Here is a 17784-nt window from a genome sequence, read left to right as displayed (position 1 = left end):
AGCCCTTGGTTTAAACTGATTTTCCATGGTCCACACAGGGGGTTTTGGCCGTGACGGGGCACGTGCTAGGAAAGGGTTCAAGCCCAGGGACCCTCCCAGCTTTAAACACTGGTGACAGCCACTGCAGGTGCTCCTCACCCCCGCCCACAAGAAAGTTACAAGAGTCTACCACTGTTGCTTCCACAGCCCGTGATGGTCACTGTTCCAGAGGGAGGGGCGCTGGGGGAGGTGGGAAGGAGCATCTGCTGACAGAGGGCTGCTTCTCTGCCTTGGACAGGATGTGCTCCGAGGAAGGGTCGGCCCAGTGCAGGGCTCCAGCCCAGATCCAGAGTGTGTGTGCTGAGGGGTTGGGAGGAAACCGGATGCATTCATTACCTGGTTTCAGCCTCTGAGGAGATGGAGACCCAGGAATTCCTGCCTTGCAGGGTCCCGCTAGGGGGAAGGCAGGAGGTAGTGGGTGAGCAGGTAGAGGAGACTGGCGATGCCGGCCAGCCCCGTGAGGACCCCGAGCCGCAGTGGCAGGTACTCCAGGGAGCGCTCCAGCTCGGCGTGCAGGAGGACCACCTGGCGTTTGGTGACGCCCCACTCGCCCGAGTTGTCTAGAACGTGGCGGGCCATGCGGGCCTTGTCCTTCAGGGGCAGCTGGGCCTTGATCCGGGCCTCTGCGTCATCACGGTTCAGGTTGTTCCGCTGCATCAGCCGGGCCAGCTGCGTGTCTCGGTCACTAGGGACCGGGCAGAAGGGCTGCTCAGACATCCCAGGTCCCGGCCTCCCTCCCAATGGTGCGTGACGGGGGTGGACAGCCCTGGAAGCTCCTGGGCTCCCCCACCACACCCCACTCTTTGTGAGCACCCTGGTAGCACTGTGGGCTACCTGAGCCCCTCCCCCCACCACACCCCACTCTTTGTGAGCACCCTAGTAGCACTGTGGGCTACCTGAGCCCCTTAGTGTGAATGTGGAGGGAAAAGGGGCAGCTGCTGTTTCCTGCCACCAGGCCCGAGACTCCCAGTTTTAAGATGGGAGGATTTGATCGCCTGGAATCGGCTACATCCTGCATCCCTGGATGGATGAACTTTACTGAAAGACCTGTGTCTGCAAACTAAGCACTTCCTTCAGCTCCCCTGGGGGCCTGGCCCTGCGGCATCAAAAGCAGCTTCCCGGTCCACCACAAAGAGCCCTCTCCTTGTCTCCCCACACCTAGTCCTGCACATTCAGAGCAAAAGGACTGGGCTGAGACGGTGGCCACTGGGCTTGATGCCACCGATGAAGTGGGATGCACAGAGCCCAAGAGGAGCAAGGACTTGAGAACTGGGTCCCCTCGGTCCTTGGGACAGGACTGAGCACTGCACAGTAAGCCAGGCAACGCCCAGTCTCCCAACGCCACAGGAAATACAAAGGATGCCTCGCGCGCGCTCTGATGTTACCGCCTGGGTCCTTCCTCGGCAGACGCCCTGTCCTGCTTTTGGCTACACAGGAACTGCCCAGCTGTCCTCTGGAATGGGGTCATCTCTGTGAATGCCTAAGCCCTCAATAGGAACAAGGCGGGAAAGGGCCGCAGCAGCTGGTTTCTGCCATCTGGGGTCTCTCTGCTTTGCCACTAGGCCTGAATTTTCCCAGTTATAAGATGGGAGGATTTGATGACTACAGTTCAGTCCCCTCCTACTTGTGGCCTAGACCCAAGGGCCTCCTGGGATGTGAAGACAGGCTTTCCAAGGACAGACATAACTGAACACTAGCCAATCCCAACGCCATTCAGAACTGAACGTGGCAGGAAGTCATTTCTGGCTGACTGATCAGGGAAGACCCTGCAGAAGGATGGCATTTGCACTAGCCTTGGAAAGTAGGTAGGACTGCTGATTATTTCCTTTGTTAGGAGGACAGCATACTGTCAAGGTCATGGGGCCAATCCCTGCCTGGCTAAGAACAAGGACTATAGCCAACCCTAGTCAGGGACACTGCAGATCTGTGGCTGGGAAGGTCTGGGTGAGAGAATGGAGATGGCCTGGGGCCACCAGTGAGCGCACACCCTTCAGACGGTGAGGCCGTGACCGGGGGCCTCCTGGGGTGTGAAGGCAGAACTCTCTGACAGCCCTTCCTGGAGCTCAGGGATAGTCCCAGATGGTTAAAAGACTGACGTTGTTTGTGGTAAGGGAACTTTTGCCCAAACATTTATCCCACAATTGGCAAGCTCCTTGAAAAAGTGAATAATCACATTTTGGTATAATCACACTTTGGTAAACGCCCATATTATTTCAAATGCCAATTAAAGGAGTCCATGAGGGGGTCCTTATTTTTGTAAAGCGTGGATCCCTTTTATGAAAAGCAAATAATCACTCATTCATCTCTTGGGCATCTCTCAAGAGCCATACAACCACATGTGGTAAAAGTGGGGCATGTATGGTACCCGAGACCCTGGGAAAGGCTGCTCTGGCTGGTGAGTGGGGCTGGAGGATCTCCTGGGGAGCAGGCAGAATCTACAAAGCTGCAATTATGTGCCAGGAGCCACAGCTATCTCTGCTCTTAGCAAAAGGAAAGCATAGGATGAGGAAGGTGGCAGGGAAAGCGTGGAGTCACCTGGTGACTGCAGACGCAACCAGCCCGTCTTGTTTACTCACCTACACTCTAATAAGACTTTTTTTTTTGAATCCCTTGGTACAAAGTTTCAATTGTATTAAAATTCCAAGGCAAAGAGAACTCTGTCCTCCTGGAGTTGGCTTGGCCTCAGTTGACAGTACTTCACAAACAGAGAACAAAGAACCCAGAGAGGCTGCAGGATTACAGGGCGAGACACGGGCCAGTGGGGGAGCGAAGAGGATGCCTGAGTCCCTGCACCAGGCTCAGCAGATTCAGGCTGCCTTTAAATGCCAACCCACAGCGGGGCGCTGGGGCAGAGGGCAGGGTGATGCTTAGGGCACTGAGCGCTCCAGGCCCCGCCTCCAGTGTGCTCGGAGACTCCCCCACCATTAGTCTCTTGAGAGCAACCCTGTGCCCAAAGTACCTGCAGAGCCAAGTGTCCACCTCTGTGTCTGCTGTACTTATGGGTGGCATCCAGGAAGTTTCTGGAAGGCAGACACACCCTGAAGCCTCATCTGCACTCTCACTCCGCTGGGACTACGACTCATTTTCTCTGACAGCTTGATCCTCCTCTGTTTGCCAAACCTGGATTCTGGTTTGCTTCATGTCCTGGGGGACATGAACAAAGCTCCTTCCTTAGCTGGGTTCTGACAACTCCTTCTCGGCAACTTTCTTTTCATAGATTTTGCCGATGGGTGACCCTGGACAAATTCTGTAACTCCCTGCCTTGAGTTTTCTATAACTCAGAAATATCAACTCCTGTCCTGACTACCTTATGTTGAGAGGTAAACTGAGGGAAGTAATAAATGTTTGGAAAGTTGAGAAGTGCTGCAGGAGGGAAAAGGGAACCAATGAATAAGAACACGGTCGCCCAGGGGAGGGCCCGGCATCTGGGCTGAAGTGCCTCCAAGAGCCAGCAGGGGGAGCCCTTCCCAAGCACTAGAGAGACCTGGGGACCATCACTCCCCCACATCTACTCCCAGGCACATCTGGGTCAGGCACAGAGGTCAGTTTCTACAGGCTCTGGGCCCTGCTCCCCCAAACCTCTGGGCCTCCTGGCCACCCTGTGGGGAAAGGGCAAAATGCAGGGGGCCATTTTGCAGGTACACGCCTTCCCCCAGGGGTCCTCCTTTCCAGCCTCGGTCAGGCCAGGCCGTGCCACACACTCACCAGTATACCACCACCGTGTGCTTCATGTACTTGAGCAGCTTCTTGGTCTCAAACAGCAGGGGGATATCCAGAATCACGTAGCGGTATCCTGGGGGGAGGCCAGGAAACCCACAAGTTCAATTCTGCAAGCACACACAGGACTATGTGCTCAGTGTGGGAACAGAGTCCAAGCCACCGCCCCCTACCATCAGGAGCTGCCCGGCAGAGGGGGAGACCTTCCGAGGAGAGGCATAACCCGAATGCTAGCCAGTTCCAACGCCATTCAGAACACAAAGCTGCAGAAAGTCATTTTGGGGTGGATGATCCAAGAAGACCTTACAGAAGGGATGGCATCTGTATTGGCCTTGAAAAGCGGGTAGGACTTCTGATACTTGAAACTGAGCAGGTGGAGGTGAGGGTTCCGGGAAGGGGAAGAGCTCTGGCGGAAGTGGAGGCCTCGAGCAGAGTGAGGCGAAGCTGACAAGGTGGTCGGGGCAGTCACAAAGGGCTGAGTTCACTTGATCTTCAACCCAAAGAGTTGTTATTTCTGAACAGGGAGATGACACAGCCAGAGCTGTAGGAGACTGGAGAGAGTTTCCAGGAATAAGTGGGCCTATTCTGCCCTACTTCACCCACTTTTCCTCAAAAAAAGAGAAAAAAAAATGATAGGTTCTCCACCAGGAGCCAGGTCCTGCACGGCGCTCTCTGCCAACTCTCCACGAGAAACTCCCATGGGGTGGTGGCCGCAGCAGCCCCAGAGGGAAAGAGGCTGCTTCTCGGCGTCAGAGGCCGCCTCCAGCCAAGGATTACAGGTACGACTCTGGGGGGTGGGAGCGGTTATGACTCATACTACAGAAGTAACTCCCGTGGGGTAAAAGGCACCGACTAGCCCTCCCACTGCAAGCCAAGGCCGGCCAAGTGGGTGCAACCTCACCCACTGTGTGCGGGCATGTCCCTGGGCTACTCGCCCAGGAACACCTGGGGCTCCTAGTTCTCTTTAGGCAAGTGACCGCTGTGTAAGTGTGGAAGAGCTGGCAGGGATCCAGGAGCAGTGAGAAGCGTGTGTGTGTGTGTGTGTGTGTGTGTGTGTGTGTGTGTGTGTGTGTGTGTGTGTGTGTGTGTGTGTGTGTGTGTGTGTGTGTGTGTCATGAGATGGGCTCAGATGACACGCCTTGGTTTGTCGCCACCACTGTCTCCCTTTGGGCCCCTTACCAAACCTCACCTGTGTGAATGAGTGAACAGATGGCCCGCTTCACAGGAAGACGGTAAGGATTACATGAGCAAATGCCTGTAAACCCCTCAGCAGCCCCTCACCCAGACCCTCACTCACTGCTCCACAGATGATGGCTGGCTGTTATTACTACAGCTCCCTGGAGGAAGGAGGCTGGCAGTGCTGGCTCCCCAACTCCTGTCCAGCCCAGAACAGGGGCCGAGACCAGGTCCTCACTGGGCCTCTTACCTCCCTTTTCTGCTCCACTCCCGTCCCTTCCTCTCCCTGCACTGTCCTTTCTCCTCGGCCCCTCTCGGGAGCTCGCAGACAGCTCTATGCTTCGCTGGCAAAGGGCTATTCAGCTGTCACATCCCTCCTGCTTGATAAGCTCTGCAAACCACCCTGACTCTATTAAGACATCCGTCTGCCTACGCGGAGACCTCCCAACAGCTGGTGATCTTATCTGACGTTTGATTATACCAACTCTGACAGTTGTATTTGTTATACTCATCAGGGGAAAACTGGGACTGTGGAAGCCACAGCTGTCGTCCCCATTTTTCACCTTATCGAGCTGAAAAGAGCTTTCTGGCTTTTATTTAAGTGGTGGTGGCTGGGGAGAGGGGAAGTTGGGTGGATGACACAGCGGGAGAACTTTGGAGCGGGTGACATTATCCGATGCTTAATTTCAGAAGGGGAGAGCCACTGCTGCCTCAAAGCCCTGCAGATAGATGTACTCGCGCCTGGCCTGGGAGCGAACGCGAAAGGGCAGGAATGAAAGGCAGAAGGTCTCGCTCCCGGCGGGGGTGGGCAGTCACGGGAGGGGTCTTGGCACAGATACAAGAGGCAGGACAAAGGTAGCAAGAGTCCTGAGACTGCCCTTGAGGGAGGAGGGAGGAGGCCTGTGGCAAGGTACTGAGATGGGGAGCAAAAGCTGGTCCAGCAGGGAGGATGCTGGGAGCCAGCTCCTGCCTGGCCAGAGCTGGGGGGCGGGGAAGGGAGGGTCAACATGAAGGATGTCTGTCAAGTCATCCCTTTCCTTCTGGAGGGAGGTACTGGCCAGAGGGGACAGCAGTGGGGAGAGGGTCCCCACTCTGTACATGAGAACTTGACGCATGGGAGAATTTGGCCATGATCACAGTGCAAAAGCCCGAAGAAAAGCAAGATGCCTCCCCCATACCCTCCAGGAAGCAAAGTCTCAGCCTCGTGACTGACGGGAGACAATCAGCCAGGCCTTCAACCCGGAGCCTGGGCTGGAGGCTCCAGGGCCCAGCGGCTGACAGGCCGCTCTGTAGGGGCCCTGGGCCAGCCTCTCGCCTGATCCTAAACCATTGCTCTCAGCTCTCCCCCTTCTCCTGGGGACTGACCCCATCCTGGACAGTAAAGATCAGGTCACCCCTGCCCAACGCCATCCTGAAGAACCGTGCTTGGACTGTAGCGTACGGCTTGGGAAAGGCTGCCACAGACCCCTGCTTTTCAAACACTCTCCCCTTCCTTCAGTCCTGTTGCATCACTTGGCCATCCCTGAGCACGCCAGGCTAGCTCTCTCCACTGAGGCCCAGCCCCCAAGGATCATCCTCCACTTAGAACCCACCCCCGCCGGCCCTGGCCATCCCGGAGCCTCCCCACCTTACACTCTGCAAACTTACTTTCCCAGGCGGCTCAACCAGCACCAAAGCTGACTGACTACGGTTTACATTGTCGTGGTGTTTGACAGTCACAGCGTAGACTTTTAGTCTCCCTAAGAACTTGCCCGGGTTGGCATTATTAGCCTTACTATGCAGAGGAGGAAACAGGCGCGGGGGCGGGGGTGCACTCCACAGTCACACCGCTGGAAACCGTGAGGGCCAGGACTTAAACTCAGGTCTTATGACTCCATTATTCGCCAGCTACTATGACTCCCACCCTATTAGAAAAATCAGCTTCCTGGGGTTCATGGCTCAAAAGCCTCAAGTGTCTCTTCTCATTAAACTGTCAGCCCCCTTAAGAGCTGAGGGACATCACTTCTCTCTGGGGCTGGTACAGGGCTGCACGGAGGACGCCAACGAGCAGAGTGAACTCAACAGCCTGGATGATAACCAGCTCCTCCCCCCGCTCCCACCCCCACCCCCGCCAACCTTTCTGCAGGGGAGAAAGGCCTGGGCCCCACCCCGTCCCAGGCCCCGGGTCTTACCCCGGAGGAAGAACTTGAAGGTCTCCTTCATCATTTCCTTGCAGATCTCGGGGTGGGTGATGGAGTTGAGCAGGTGCCGCCGGTCGGGCTGGTTAAAGATCAGGTCCCCCAGGACCTTTCGATCGATGTCGCCATTCTCCAGCAAGACCTCAGTGCCGAAGGCCTCCACGATACGCCGGTGGGCAGGGTACCCTGGCTGGACGACTGTGGCATGAAGAGGAGGCTGGGTCACTCGCTGGAGCCTCCAGCCCAGCCAGGGGACTCTGAGCAACCAGAGGCAAAATGATGGCGGAACCCAGGGGTTCTTCTTTCAGTTGCAGCAAAAACAAGATGAGGGGAGGGAAAGCAGAGAGGAGAGCAGAGTGCACAGAATCCCTGGTGTTGGTCATAGGGTGAGGGGAGCTGGAGGGAAGAGTGGGAGTGGGGCAGTAGGGGGCAGGAGACCAGGGCTGATGGGAAGGCCCCCCCCCTCCTCTGAGGGCTTGAAGAGCCTTATAAAAAGGTGAGGCCTCATGGAAGGAAGGGAGCCCAGGGCATCTGCTGTGTACAACCCGCCCCCCCAACTCACCATGCCGGGCAATGACGTCCACATCAATCACCGCACAACCCAGCTGCTGGAACACCTGGATCACCGAGCTCTTGCCTGAGGCAATGCCCCCTGTCAGGCCCACCAGGAACATCTTCCTAGGAAAGAGGGAGGTCACCGGAGGCCAAGCTCCCCGGTTGAGATGGTCCCGCACAGGAAAGCTGGAAGGACCTGCCTGTGGCACAGAGCAGGCCTAGTCAGTGTGGAGCCAAATGGCTGGGGGACAGCAAGGCAAAGGCGGGGGAGCAAGACACAGCTGGCCAGGCAGAGCCTCCCCTGAGCTCGGGAGGCTCAGGGTCCACCCGAGACAGAAAACTCTTTCAGGAGAGGCCTCCGGTGCTTTTAAAGACACTCATGAAGAAGGCAAACTAACACTATAAATTTAGCAATCAAAACGCTGAGCAGGCAGAGCAAGGTCGGGTGCTATTAAGCAAAGAGAGCTTTCTGGAGGCTGCCGTACCCCACTGCAGGCAAGCTCCCATAGGAAAGGGACACCTGTCCCTCTGGGGTGAACCCAAGGCGCTCTCCAGATGGCCCCAGCCTCCGCTTTCTAGTCTGGGACACTGAGGCTCACGGGGAGGAAATGGCCTGCCTGCCACACCCTAGCACCGGCACCGGGAGGCCTGGTGACTGGTGTACACTGAGAGTAATAATCCCTCCTTCTCATCTAAGAAGCAGCCCAGGTGGGGAGCTCAGCGAGAGGCAGTGGCTGAGTGGCCACTAAGCCTGAGGTTTAGAGAAGTGTGGATCATGCCAAGAAGGAACGAGGGAAGGAAAACAGGCTTGGTGGGGAGGTAGCCTTCAGCCTGGCGTGGTGATCTGCGGTTCTCAGACTGAGCAGTTGCAGTACAGCACAGAGGCTAGGAGCACAGACCCTTCAAATCCAGTTGCTCCACCTGCATGCTGTGCAACCCGGGGCAAGTCACTTGCCTCTCTCAACCTCAGTTTTCTTCATCCATAAAATGGGGGTAAAATGCAGATGACAGAACCTGCCTCCTAAGGCTGTTGTGCAGACTGACCGAGAAAACACATCTACAGCCCTTGGTGCACTGCCACTGACGTGGTAAATGCCCTGGAAAGGAGGTGAGGGTGCTGGTGCAGGACGGATGCTCTGAGTCAGTCATACTGCAAGGCATGGAAAGAAAAAAAAGACTTTCATGAAGTCAGGTCCCCATTCCTGCAGCCTCAGACGATCTCACAGTAGATTTTAAGCCGTGTTGCATTTTCAGTAAACATGGTTACCATGTCCTGGACTCTGTTCCCAAACTGGGAGAAATTAAATCAAAGGCCAGGTCTCTCCCATCCTTCCTTCAGCATCAAAGGAAGGATGTCCAGGACCCTGAAACCTGTCCTAGGACTTTTTTTTTTTTGGTTAAACAGCAGATTTACTGTCCTAATTACAGTTTGCTTGAGCTTATACTGAAATGAGTCTGCTTCCCCTGAGGACACACTAAACGACAGGGGGAGGCAGCCGCTCGGGTGTGGGCTGAGTGGGTGGGTGGCTTGGGGCAGCAGGGGACCAACCTAGATGTTTAAATCTGCCCGCGCTCATTCTCACCCAGGGAAGCCAGCGAGGAGAGAGGAAAATATCCACCAGAATCATCATCCACATGGAGAGATCTAACTAAATTATTAAACCGTTTACAAGGCATTTCTCTACAATCTCTCTGAGACTGGAGTTGCCCCCAGGTAGGTCTCCCTCCAGCTTACATAAGAGGAATTAAGGACAGGGTTCACTTGCGGGGGAAAAAAAAAATTCATCCACTCAGCTGAAGCTTTTTAAACTTTTTTTAATTAAAAAATTAAAAAAATTTTTTTTGGCTGGGCCGCACGACTTGTGGGATCTTAGTTCCCTGACCAGGGATTGAACCTAGGCCCTCAGCAGTGAGATCGTGGAGTCTTATCCACTGGACCACCAGGGAATTCCTTATTTATTTATTTTTGGTGAAGTTTTGAAATGGGATATTTAGCACCAGCGTTTTAAATCCAAACTCTGTCCTGTTGTCCCTAAAGCACTGGGTCCTCTTCTGCGGAAGACCCATCTTGAAAACAGGCCGCAGCTGAGGGAAGGGGCAAGGGCTGGTTCTCCACAAGGCCCTGACCCCTCATCGATGAAAGCAAGCCACTGTCACCTGGTCACCCAGGTTTGCCGAGTTGGGTAAGGGGGCCTGTAAGACCATGTGGCCGAACAGACCTCACCTCCTTCCTGTACACAGGACCAGGATCCGCCTCGAGACCTACTGAGTCAGATCTTGGTGTTGGGGGCTGGAGGTACCCAGGCAGTTCTGCTGTGCAACAGGGCTTGGGATGGACTCTTTGTTTACGATGGTAAAGACTGAGGACCAGAGAAGAAGGGACTTGCCCAGGACCACAACTAAAAGCAGAGCCTGGATGGAATTCAGGGCTCCTAACTCCAAGTCTAGACCCCTGCCTTAATGTACCCCGGGAATGGAAACTTAATTTACATTTAGATTAAGACAAAATAAGGATGGCACATCCGTCTGTAGGCAAATCAATTTGGGGCCAAAGAAAAATTATTTCTTGATGATCACACTGGTGTTTTCCCTCTGCAGAATAGGGGGCCGGATCTTATGGACAACCACCAGGGCACAGAGATAAATTCCAGGCTCAATTCTGCCCCAGCCTCCTTGGGTAACCCAGTGAAGAGCTTCCCTTCTTGGGGCCCTGGATGACCATCTGTAGAAACAGACGAACAGCTGCTTGGCCTCTGCCAGGAAGGCCGAGGGGATGGAGGAGCACATGCCCAGGGAAGCTGTGGGCCCCTGGCTTAAAGGGGCTGGACAAATAACAGCTGTTCCCATTTGACAAGCCCCTCCATAGCTCACTCCTTCATGAACCGCTGAACGAGTTCCTCTGGGCTTTGCAGCAACCAAAGGAAAACACAGGTCTTGCCCCACAGGAAAATTCTGAGAGACAGACAGTAACAAATGGAACCAACCAATAACAGAGCACTGACAGGTGAGCGAGAGCGATCACGTGGTACTCACCCTGGGCCTGGGGAGGGTGGGGGATGGGTCTGCCCAAGAGGCGCACTGACCGAGAGCCCACTGTCCCCTTAAGGCTCAGCAAGGAGGTAACGAAGGTTTAGGTTCCCAGCTGCCTCAAAGTCAGGCACCCAGATCCACGCAGACCTGTCCCGTAGCTCCTCTGCAGGCACCTACCAGAAGAGTGACCACCTTTGATATCCTCTTCTTGATCTGGCTCAAAAACCATCAAAAAGCTCACGATAAGTGTGGCGGTGCTGAGTGGGGGAGGGCATCAAGAGTGACGGGGGTCATTGTTTTAAACGAGGGACCAAAGCAGTCACTCTGAGTGAGGACCTGAAAGCAGCGAGGAAGCAGGCCACCTCTCTCGGTGCAGCCTCGTCCACCCCCCAAACCCAAATCAGGCCTCTGACATCTCTCACCACTTCATTTCCTCTCCTTCCCTTGTGCCCACTGTGCTTTGTACTTTTGTGTGACTACGTGTTAGATAAAATAAGCTCCACAAGGTCACAAGCTGTGTCTAGTTTGGACCCTTCTGTCTCTAGCATCTAGCCCGGTGTCTAGTGACTGTCAGTCGCTCACCAGGTGAGTGATATTGGTCACGTTATTTAAGCTTTCTTTGACTTAGTTTCTTCACCTGTAAAATGGAGCTAAGGACACCTACTCTGGGTTGCCATGAAGAGTAAATGTGTTAATACGTGCAAAGCACTTAGAACAGTACTTAGCACACAAGGAACCCTCAACCAATGTTCCCTTCTTGTTCTGACAGTGTTCGATAACTATGCGTAGAATGAATGACTGAATGACTCCAGAAGCAGGAAAGGGAATGGGAAATACTTGGGGGTCACATTCTCCCCTCAGTGGCAAAGGGGAGGTTCCCAGCCTGCTCCTCTTTCCATAAGAACATGCTGCTCACTGCCAGTAAATCCCTCCAGGAGAAAAGTACAAACGAACAAAACACCCAATGGGTTCAAGCAGAATAAGGAACTGAGGGACTTCCCTGGTGCTCCAGTGATTAAGAATCTGCCTTCCAGTGCAGGGGATGTGGGTTTGATCCCTGGTCAGGGAACTAAGATCCCACATGGCACGCCACAACTAGAGAGAAGCCTGCGTGCTGCAACTAAGACCCGATGCAGCCAAAAATAAATAAATAAATAAATAAATAATGTGGGTTTTTTAACAAAAAAGAATAAGGAACTGATATGTGAATGGACACACTTTCTTTCCTCCCTCGGGAGAGCTCGGGACTTGGGTTGGAGGCGAGTTCCCTTGTTTTGCATCTCCCAGTCAACAGCCCCACACCGGCCTGCCCAGCCAGGGCCCGCTCCCTCATGAACTTCCAGCCTCTTTCCTCCTCCTTCTGCAGCCTCTCAGGATTTCACCCTGGGCATGTCTGACCAGCCACACGCTTCTCCTCTGAATTGCTTTCCAAAGGGGATGTATCCACGTTGCTCCAATGATCAATATAATCATTCATGAAAACGAGTTGTTCCCTGCCTTGGGACCCAATTATTTTCTTGTGGAAGCAGTGGTTGCAAAAATATATTGTTTTCCAATTAACTGATAAGTGCTATTTTTATCTACAGTTTCCTGGCTCCTGATCTTTCATTATCGGTGAGAGGCTGCTGTTCAAACCTGGGTCCAAGTTCTCTTCTCTTCATCTTCTGGGCCTATTAAGTCACCACCTCCTTCTCCAGGCTGCCAATGACCTGGAGGGAGGCCCCAGAGCAGGTGCTGGCGGTCAGCCTCCCTCTCCCTCGGCCCTCACCAACACCAAGGGAAGGGAGGGAGGGAGGGAGGGAGGGAGCAGGTCTTTCTTCTACAGCCCTCTCCAGGCACACACCATCACTCCAGGGAGCTTTCATGGGTGGACAGGGAGGTCGTTTGGACTGGACTACAACACTGGTGTTGATGCAGAAAAAAGGATCACGGGGAATGCCAAATCTCAGGGTCTGTGAACGCAGCCACGTGGCCTAGGGCAATTTACTTCAGAGCTGTGGGCTTCTATTTCCTTGCATATAAAACGGGATTAATAATGACTACTCACGGGGGTTTCGTCAGGACTGAATGAGGTACCATATGCCCCCATCACCTCATCTTCCCCAACTCAACGTGTGACACGTCGGTGACTGCTGTCTACTCCCTTTCCCTGAAGGGCACCTCCGTCCTTTCAGCTGCTCAGGCCAAAACCCTCGGCACCCTCCTGGCTCCTCTCTCACAATCTTCATCCAACTTACCCGCGCCCCCTGCCAGCTCTACCTTCCAGCTTCACCACCTAGACAGACACGCCCGCCACCCCCCCACAGCCCCGCCAACCCCACCCACCGTCTTGCTCCTGGATTACTGCAGCAGCCTCCCAGTGATCTGCTGCCACCTTTGCTCCCCGACAGTCTGTTCGTCATAACAGCAGCTAGTGTGGTTGGATAGTGTCATCCCTCTGCCAAAACCCTCCAAGGTCCCCGTCTCACTTCAAGCCCAGTCCTTAGAGTCCCGTAGGGGCCTCCTGACAGACACAGCTCCATTCTCTCCAGGCACCCACCACTCCCCCCCTTGAATGAGACCCTCCAGCCACCCTGACTGCCTTGCTGCTCCTTGACCGTGCTGAGCACTCCCACCTCGGGCCTGTGGACACGCTGTTCCCTCCACACACAAGGTCCTTTCCCCCAAGGGTCTCACGGCTCACCCCCTTCTCCGCTCAGTTGTCACCCTATCAGAGACTGCCCTGAACATGTAAAATAGCGCCGTTTCCCTCGTGTTTCACTTTTCTTCACTGCACTTATCACCCCTCAAATATTATGTCTATGTGATTATTTATTGTAATCTTCCTCTCTCCCTAGAATCTGAGCACTATTGAATTCAAGGTGCTTAAAACAGGGCCCGACGAGCAGCAGGGCCTCAGACAATATCGGCTGAATACTGTACCTAAAGCTCACAGCAAAATGTCCAGCTCTTGGGTCAGCAGGAACTCAACAGTAACTATTTTAAAATAAGAACATGTCTGTTCCAGAAAACGTACTGTGACCATCACAAAACCTCTTCCACATCACTTCCCACCCTCACATTCCTGGGCTGAGATATCTTGGGCTCACAAATGAGGAAACCGAGGCAAGGAGTGCCTAGGAAGCTGAGTGTCCCAGCAGGCAGGGACTGGAGTGTAAGAGCTGCCATCCACCGTCTGAGCTGCTCCCTGTGTGCCTGGACGTCGTGGATCCCATCTGATCAGCACCATGACCCAAAGAAGTCAGTTCTTACTTATTCCCATTCTAAAGGTGAGGAAATGGAAGGTAAAAGAAGTTAGGTATTTGCCCACCGTAGTTCCAAGTGGTCTTCGTACTGGAGGAGGCACGAAGATTTTCCAAGGGACACAAAAACATGGTTTAAGAGGAATAAATTTCAACTCAGTTTGCCAAGTGTCTCCCTATGAGAACAGATCACACTTGGAACATGCTGCGGGCTATCTTTTCCCAGGTTCCCAGAAAGGTGTAACTACCCACCCATGCCAAATTTTACTAAGGTGCATTGTTCCACGGTGCAAAATACCCCTGGCACCCCAAAGGGGTAATTCAAAATATAAGTATTCATGCCAAGAATGTGATTGTTTATAGTGACCACGTAACAAATTCTCCTGCTGAGTCCGGTGCTTTCTAAACCTTTGCCTTCAGTAAAGTTAAAGGAGGACCTAAAAGAACTGTCAGCTGACAAGTCATTAGTAATTGACATCACGGTGATTTTTTGGCCCATAACTCAAAAGATGTTCAAAGAGTTGAGTATTACTGCCACAACGAAATGTCTTCAACTCCTCTGTATTTATTTACAAGAACCAACTTTTTCAATGCTTACGGGCATGAGAGAAAAAAAAGCTCTGCTCTTTCTAGCAAATATACATGGATACGTATATGAATTTTTTAAAAAGTTCCATTTGGCTTATTAAGAGAAGCATTTTAAATAAAACTTATGTTTAACAATGATCAAAACTAGTTGTTGTGGTCAATTGGGTATTTTACAATTTTTGAACTCAATCCAAAAGAAAATGTTTAATATTATGACAATACAATTTTCAAGTGTTTTAATTTTTGTACGTATTTTTGTTGCAGAGAAGTAGGACAACAAACCAAAGACTTCGAGCATAAAATCGATTTTACTAGAAAAAAATTCTGTGGAGGAAATATAGTGGAAATACGAGTTCAAGGAGGAAAAAGGAACAATGTAAAATTTCAACCGTTAAATAAAAATTGGTGGAATTCCCTGGTGGCGCAGTGGTTAAGAATCTGCCTGACAATGCAAGGGACACAGGTTCAAGCCCTGGCCCAGGAAGATCCCACATGCCGCGGAGCAACTAAGCCCCGTGTGCCACAACTACTGAGCCTGCTCTCTAGAGCCTGCGAGCCACAACTACTGAGCCCACGTGCCACAACTACTGAAGCCTGCGCGCCTAGAGCCCGTGCTCCGCAACAAGAGAAGCCATGACAATGAGAAGCCCACGAACCGCAACGAAGAGTAGCCCTGGCTCACGACAACTAGAGAAAGCCCGCGCACAGCAACAAAGACCTAACACAGCCAAAAATAAATAAATAAATTAATTTAAAAAAAAAAAAGAATCCACCTACCCATGCAGGGGACACGGGTTCAAGCCCTGGTCCCTGGTCCGGGAAGATCCCACATGCCGCGGAGCAAGCTCGTGCGCCACAACTACTGAGCCCAAGCGCCACAACTACTGAGGCTGAGCTCTAGAGCCCATGAGCCACAACTACTGAAGTGCGCGCACCACGATGAGAAGCCCGCGCACTGCAATGAAGAGTACCCCCCCTCTCGCCACAACTAGAGAAAGCCCCCCGTGCAGCAACGAAGAGCCAACGCAGCCAAAAGTAAATAAATAAATAAGTAAATTTATATATTAAAAAAAACCCTATATATAAAAAAAAACTGGTTCATGTATTCTTTTCAAAGGATGAGGGAAATCAAATCACTGCAGATTTAAGTGCCTAATGTAACAGTTTTATTTTTTAAATGTCCATATTTACAATTAACCAAAAATCATATCCTTTGAAACTTTCAGAGAAAAATTTTTGCAATCTAAAAATGGGAGAGTGGGTAGTTTTCAAAACAAAGCTAAGCTCACTGCTACTGCTGGCCTGCCTTCAGCCCTAAAGGCACAGGTACTAAGTGAGGTTCTGAACCCTTTAACCAGATTACCCAGGAGGACACATTCAGACCTTGCTCGAAAGACAGAAGAGGATCTGGTGGGAATTTAGGGCTCGAAGGAAGAACCACTCCAACTGGCCTGTCCACTTTCTATCATCAACCAGATCTCTAGCATTTCATCGTGTCCCCAGGCCTGTCTGCACCCTGCCAAATCCATCTGATTCATTTAGGCAAAATCTGCACAGCTGGCCCCCAAAGAAACCATATGTAAAGGCTTCCACTTCCTCAACTTTAAAACTAGGACTTAACGTCAAAGTTCATTCGGGTGACAATTTCTGCATAACTGGGAGAGAAACATCTTTGAAATCTTCGTAAACAAACTCAGCTCCAGAGGCGCCAAAGCCTCCGTTTGCGAAGCTGGGAGGCGGAGAAAAGCAGGGGGTCAGGCTGCCCTCTTCATCAATGCATAAGTGGGAACTCCATGCCTCCAATTCTTCACATGAGCAGAGTCGGAAAGGTACCCAAGATCACACAACTATAAGTGGCAGACGCTGGCTTCAAAAATCAAAGTTATATCTGACCACAAAGGTCTGAAGTGCAGTAGCTTTGGACTGAACCAGAGTTTGAATTCAATTTCCACCGCCTTCTAGCTGTAAACCTTCCTTGGTTTCCACAGCTGTAAAACAGGGAAAACATCACCTTACTTAGTAGGGCTGCTGTCAAGGCAATGAGCCATGGAGGTAAAATAGTATGTGCTCAATAAACTGTAACCAAGGCTTGAAAGAAAGGCGCGTACTCTACGCTACACCACGCAGCACAACTGGTGCGCCCAGAGCCCGGCACCAGGACACAATACCTCCGGGGTGGACCCAGCTCTCCGGGGTGGCCTGATCGCCCAAGAGAGCAATGCAACCCCGGGAGCCGCCGCCGGGAGCCGCCGCCCGGCCCGCCCCTCCCCGGGCCCGGCAGCTCCCACTTGCCCGTGCGGCGCTCTACGTACCCGGGGCCTCTGACCCGGCCTCGGAAGCCGCGTTTCGCCCAGTCCCACAGACGTTCACTGGGTGGCTCCCGGAGGGCAGACGAGGCCTCAGGAGCGCGCGCACGCGGACCGGACGTCCGGCCAGCGGAAGGGGGCGGGACCGGGGAGGCGGGGCGGGACCGGGGACAGGAAAATCGGGAAAACGCGCAGCCCTAGAGCGCTGGGCCGCTGGGGACAGCAGGGTTACTCCTCTCTCCGAGCCAAAGCCTTTCCAAGCTGGGGGAGAAAATCCGGAGAGTCCTAGCTTCGAATTCAGGACTGGCCATCACTAGCTGTGCAGCCTCTAAGCACATTGTACCTGCCAGATCTTAAGAGCACTCTGTAGGCATTAATTATCTCATTGAATCCTCACAGTCCTTGAGGCAGATACCGTCATCCCCATTTTACACAAAAGGAAACTGACATTTAAAGGTTAATCCGTTTGCCCTCTCTTAAAATGTACGTTGGCCGCAGAGCTCATTATGTCCATACAAGCCTAGTAAGTCACTTTACCTCTCACTCTCTCTCCTCAATCAAAGTGCAAATAATCGCTACTGTGCTGCTTGTTGAAAGAATTGGAAATACATAAAAGCATCTAATGGTGCCTCACATATAGTAGGTGGTCCTTAATTAACTCCTACTCTACCTCCTTTCCCTCTCCCTTAACTGTACTTCTGCTTTCCGCTTCCTTTAAGGTAGGAATCTTGTCTATCTTCACCACTAGTATCCTCAGTGCCTAGAACAGTGCCCATCATAGTAGGGATCCAATACACTGAAGGATGAAGTAATCCAACATCTTTCTCTGATCCCTCCAGTCCCTGAAACCTTTCTCCTTGATATCAACAGCACTGGCTGACATCACCCAATAAATAGGATTGCATCTCATGATCAAAGGGACCATTTGGTCCAAACACCTGTCTAGATCATCTC

The 17784-nt window shown here is 52.6% G+C and overlaps 1 protein-coding gene across 1 annotated transcript; it reads right to left on the bottom strand.

Moving 5' to 3' along the window:
* Nucleotides 1-292: 292 nt before the first annotated feature.
* Nucleotides 293-16951, bottom strand: DCAKD (dephospho-CoA kinase domain containing). Its single transcript, XM_082680117.1, has 5 exons — nt 16837-16951; nt 7672-7864; nt 7104-7307; nt 3745-3832; nt 293-724 (listed from the first exon to the last, which is right to left on the bottom strand). The coding sequence occupies exons 2-5, from the start codon at nt 7781-7783 to the stop codon at nt 433-435; spliced, it is 696 nt and encodes a 231-aa protein (XP_082536243.1). The 5' UTR covers nt 7784-7864; nt 16837-16951; the 3' UTR covers nt 293-432.
* Nucleotides 16952-17784: the final 833 nt, after the last annotated feature.

This window comes from Grampus griseus (genome assembly GCF_964374135.1).
Source record: "Grampus griseus genome assembly, chromosome: 20".
NCBI classification, from domain to species: domain Eukaryota; kingdom Metazoa; phylum Chordata; class Mammalia; order Artiodactyla; family Delphinidae; genus Grampus; species Grampus griseus.
This window is presented reverse-complemented; position numbering and strand designations above follow the sequence as displayed.

Coding starts and splice junctions, on each gene's coding strand:
- DCAKD (XM_082680117.1), bottom strand. CDS start 7,783: ATGTTCCTGGTGGGCCTGACAGGGGGCATTGCCTCAGGCAAGAGCTCG. Junction 3,833..7,103: donor CTTCAAGTTCTTCCTCCGGG/GTAAGACCCGGG, acceptor GCCTCCCCCCAG/GATACCGCTACGTGATTCTG. Junction 725..3,744: donor CACACGGTGGTGGTATACTG/GTGAGTGTGTGG, acceptor CCCGGTCCCTAG/TGACCGAGACACGCAGCTGG.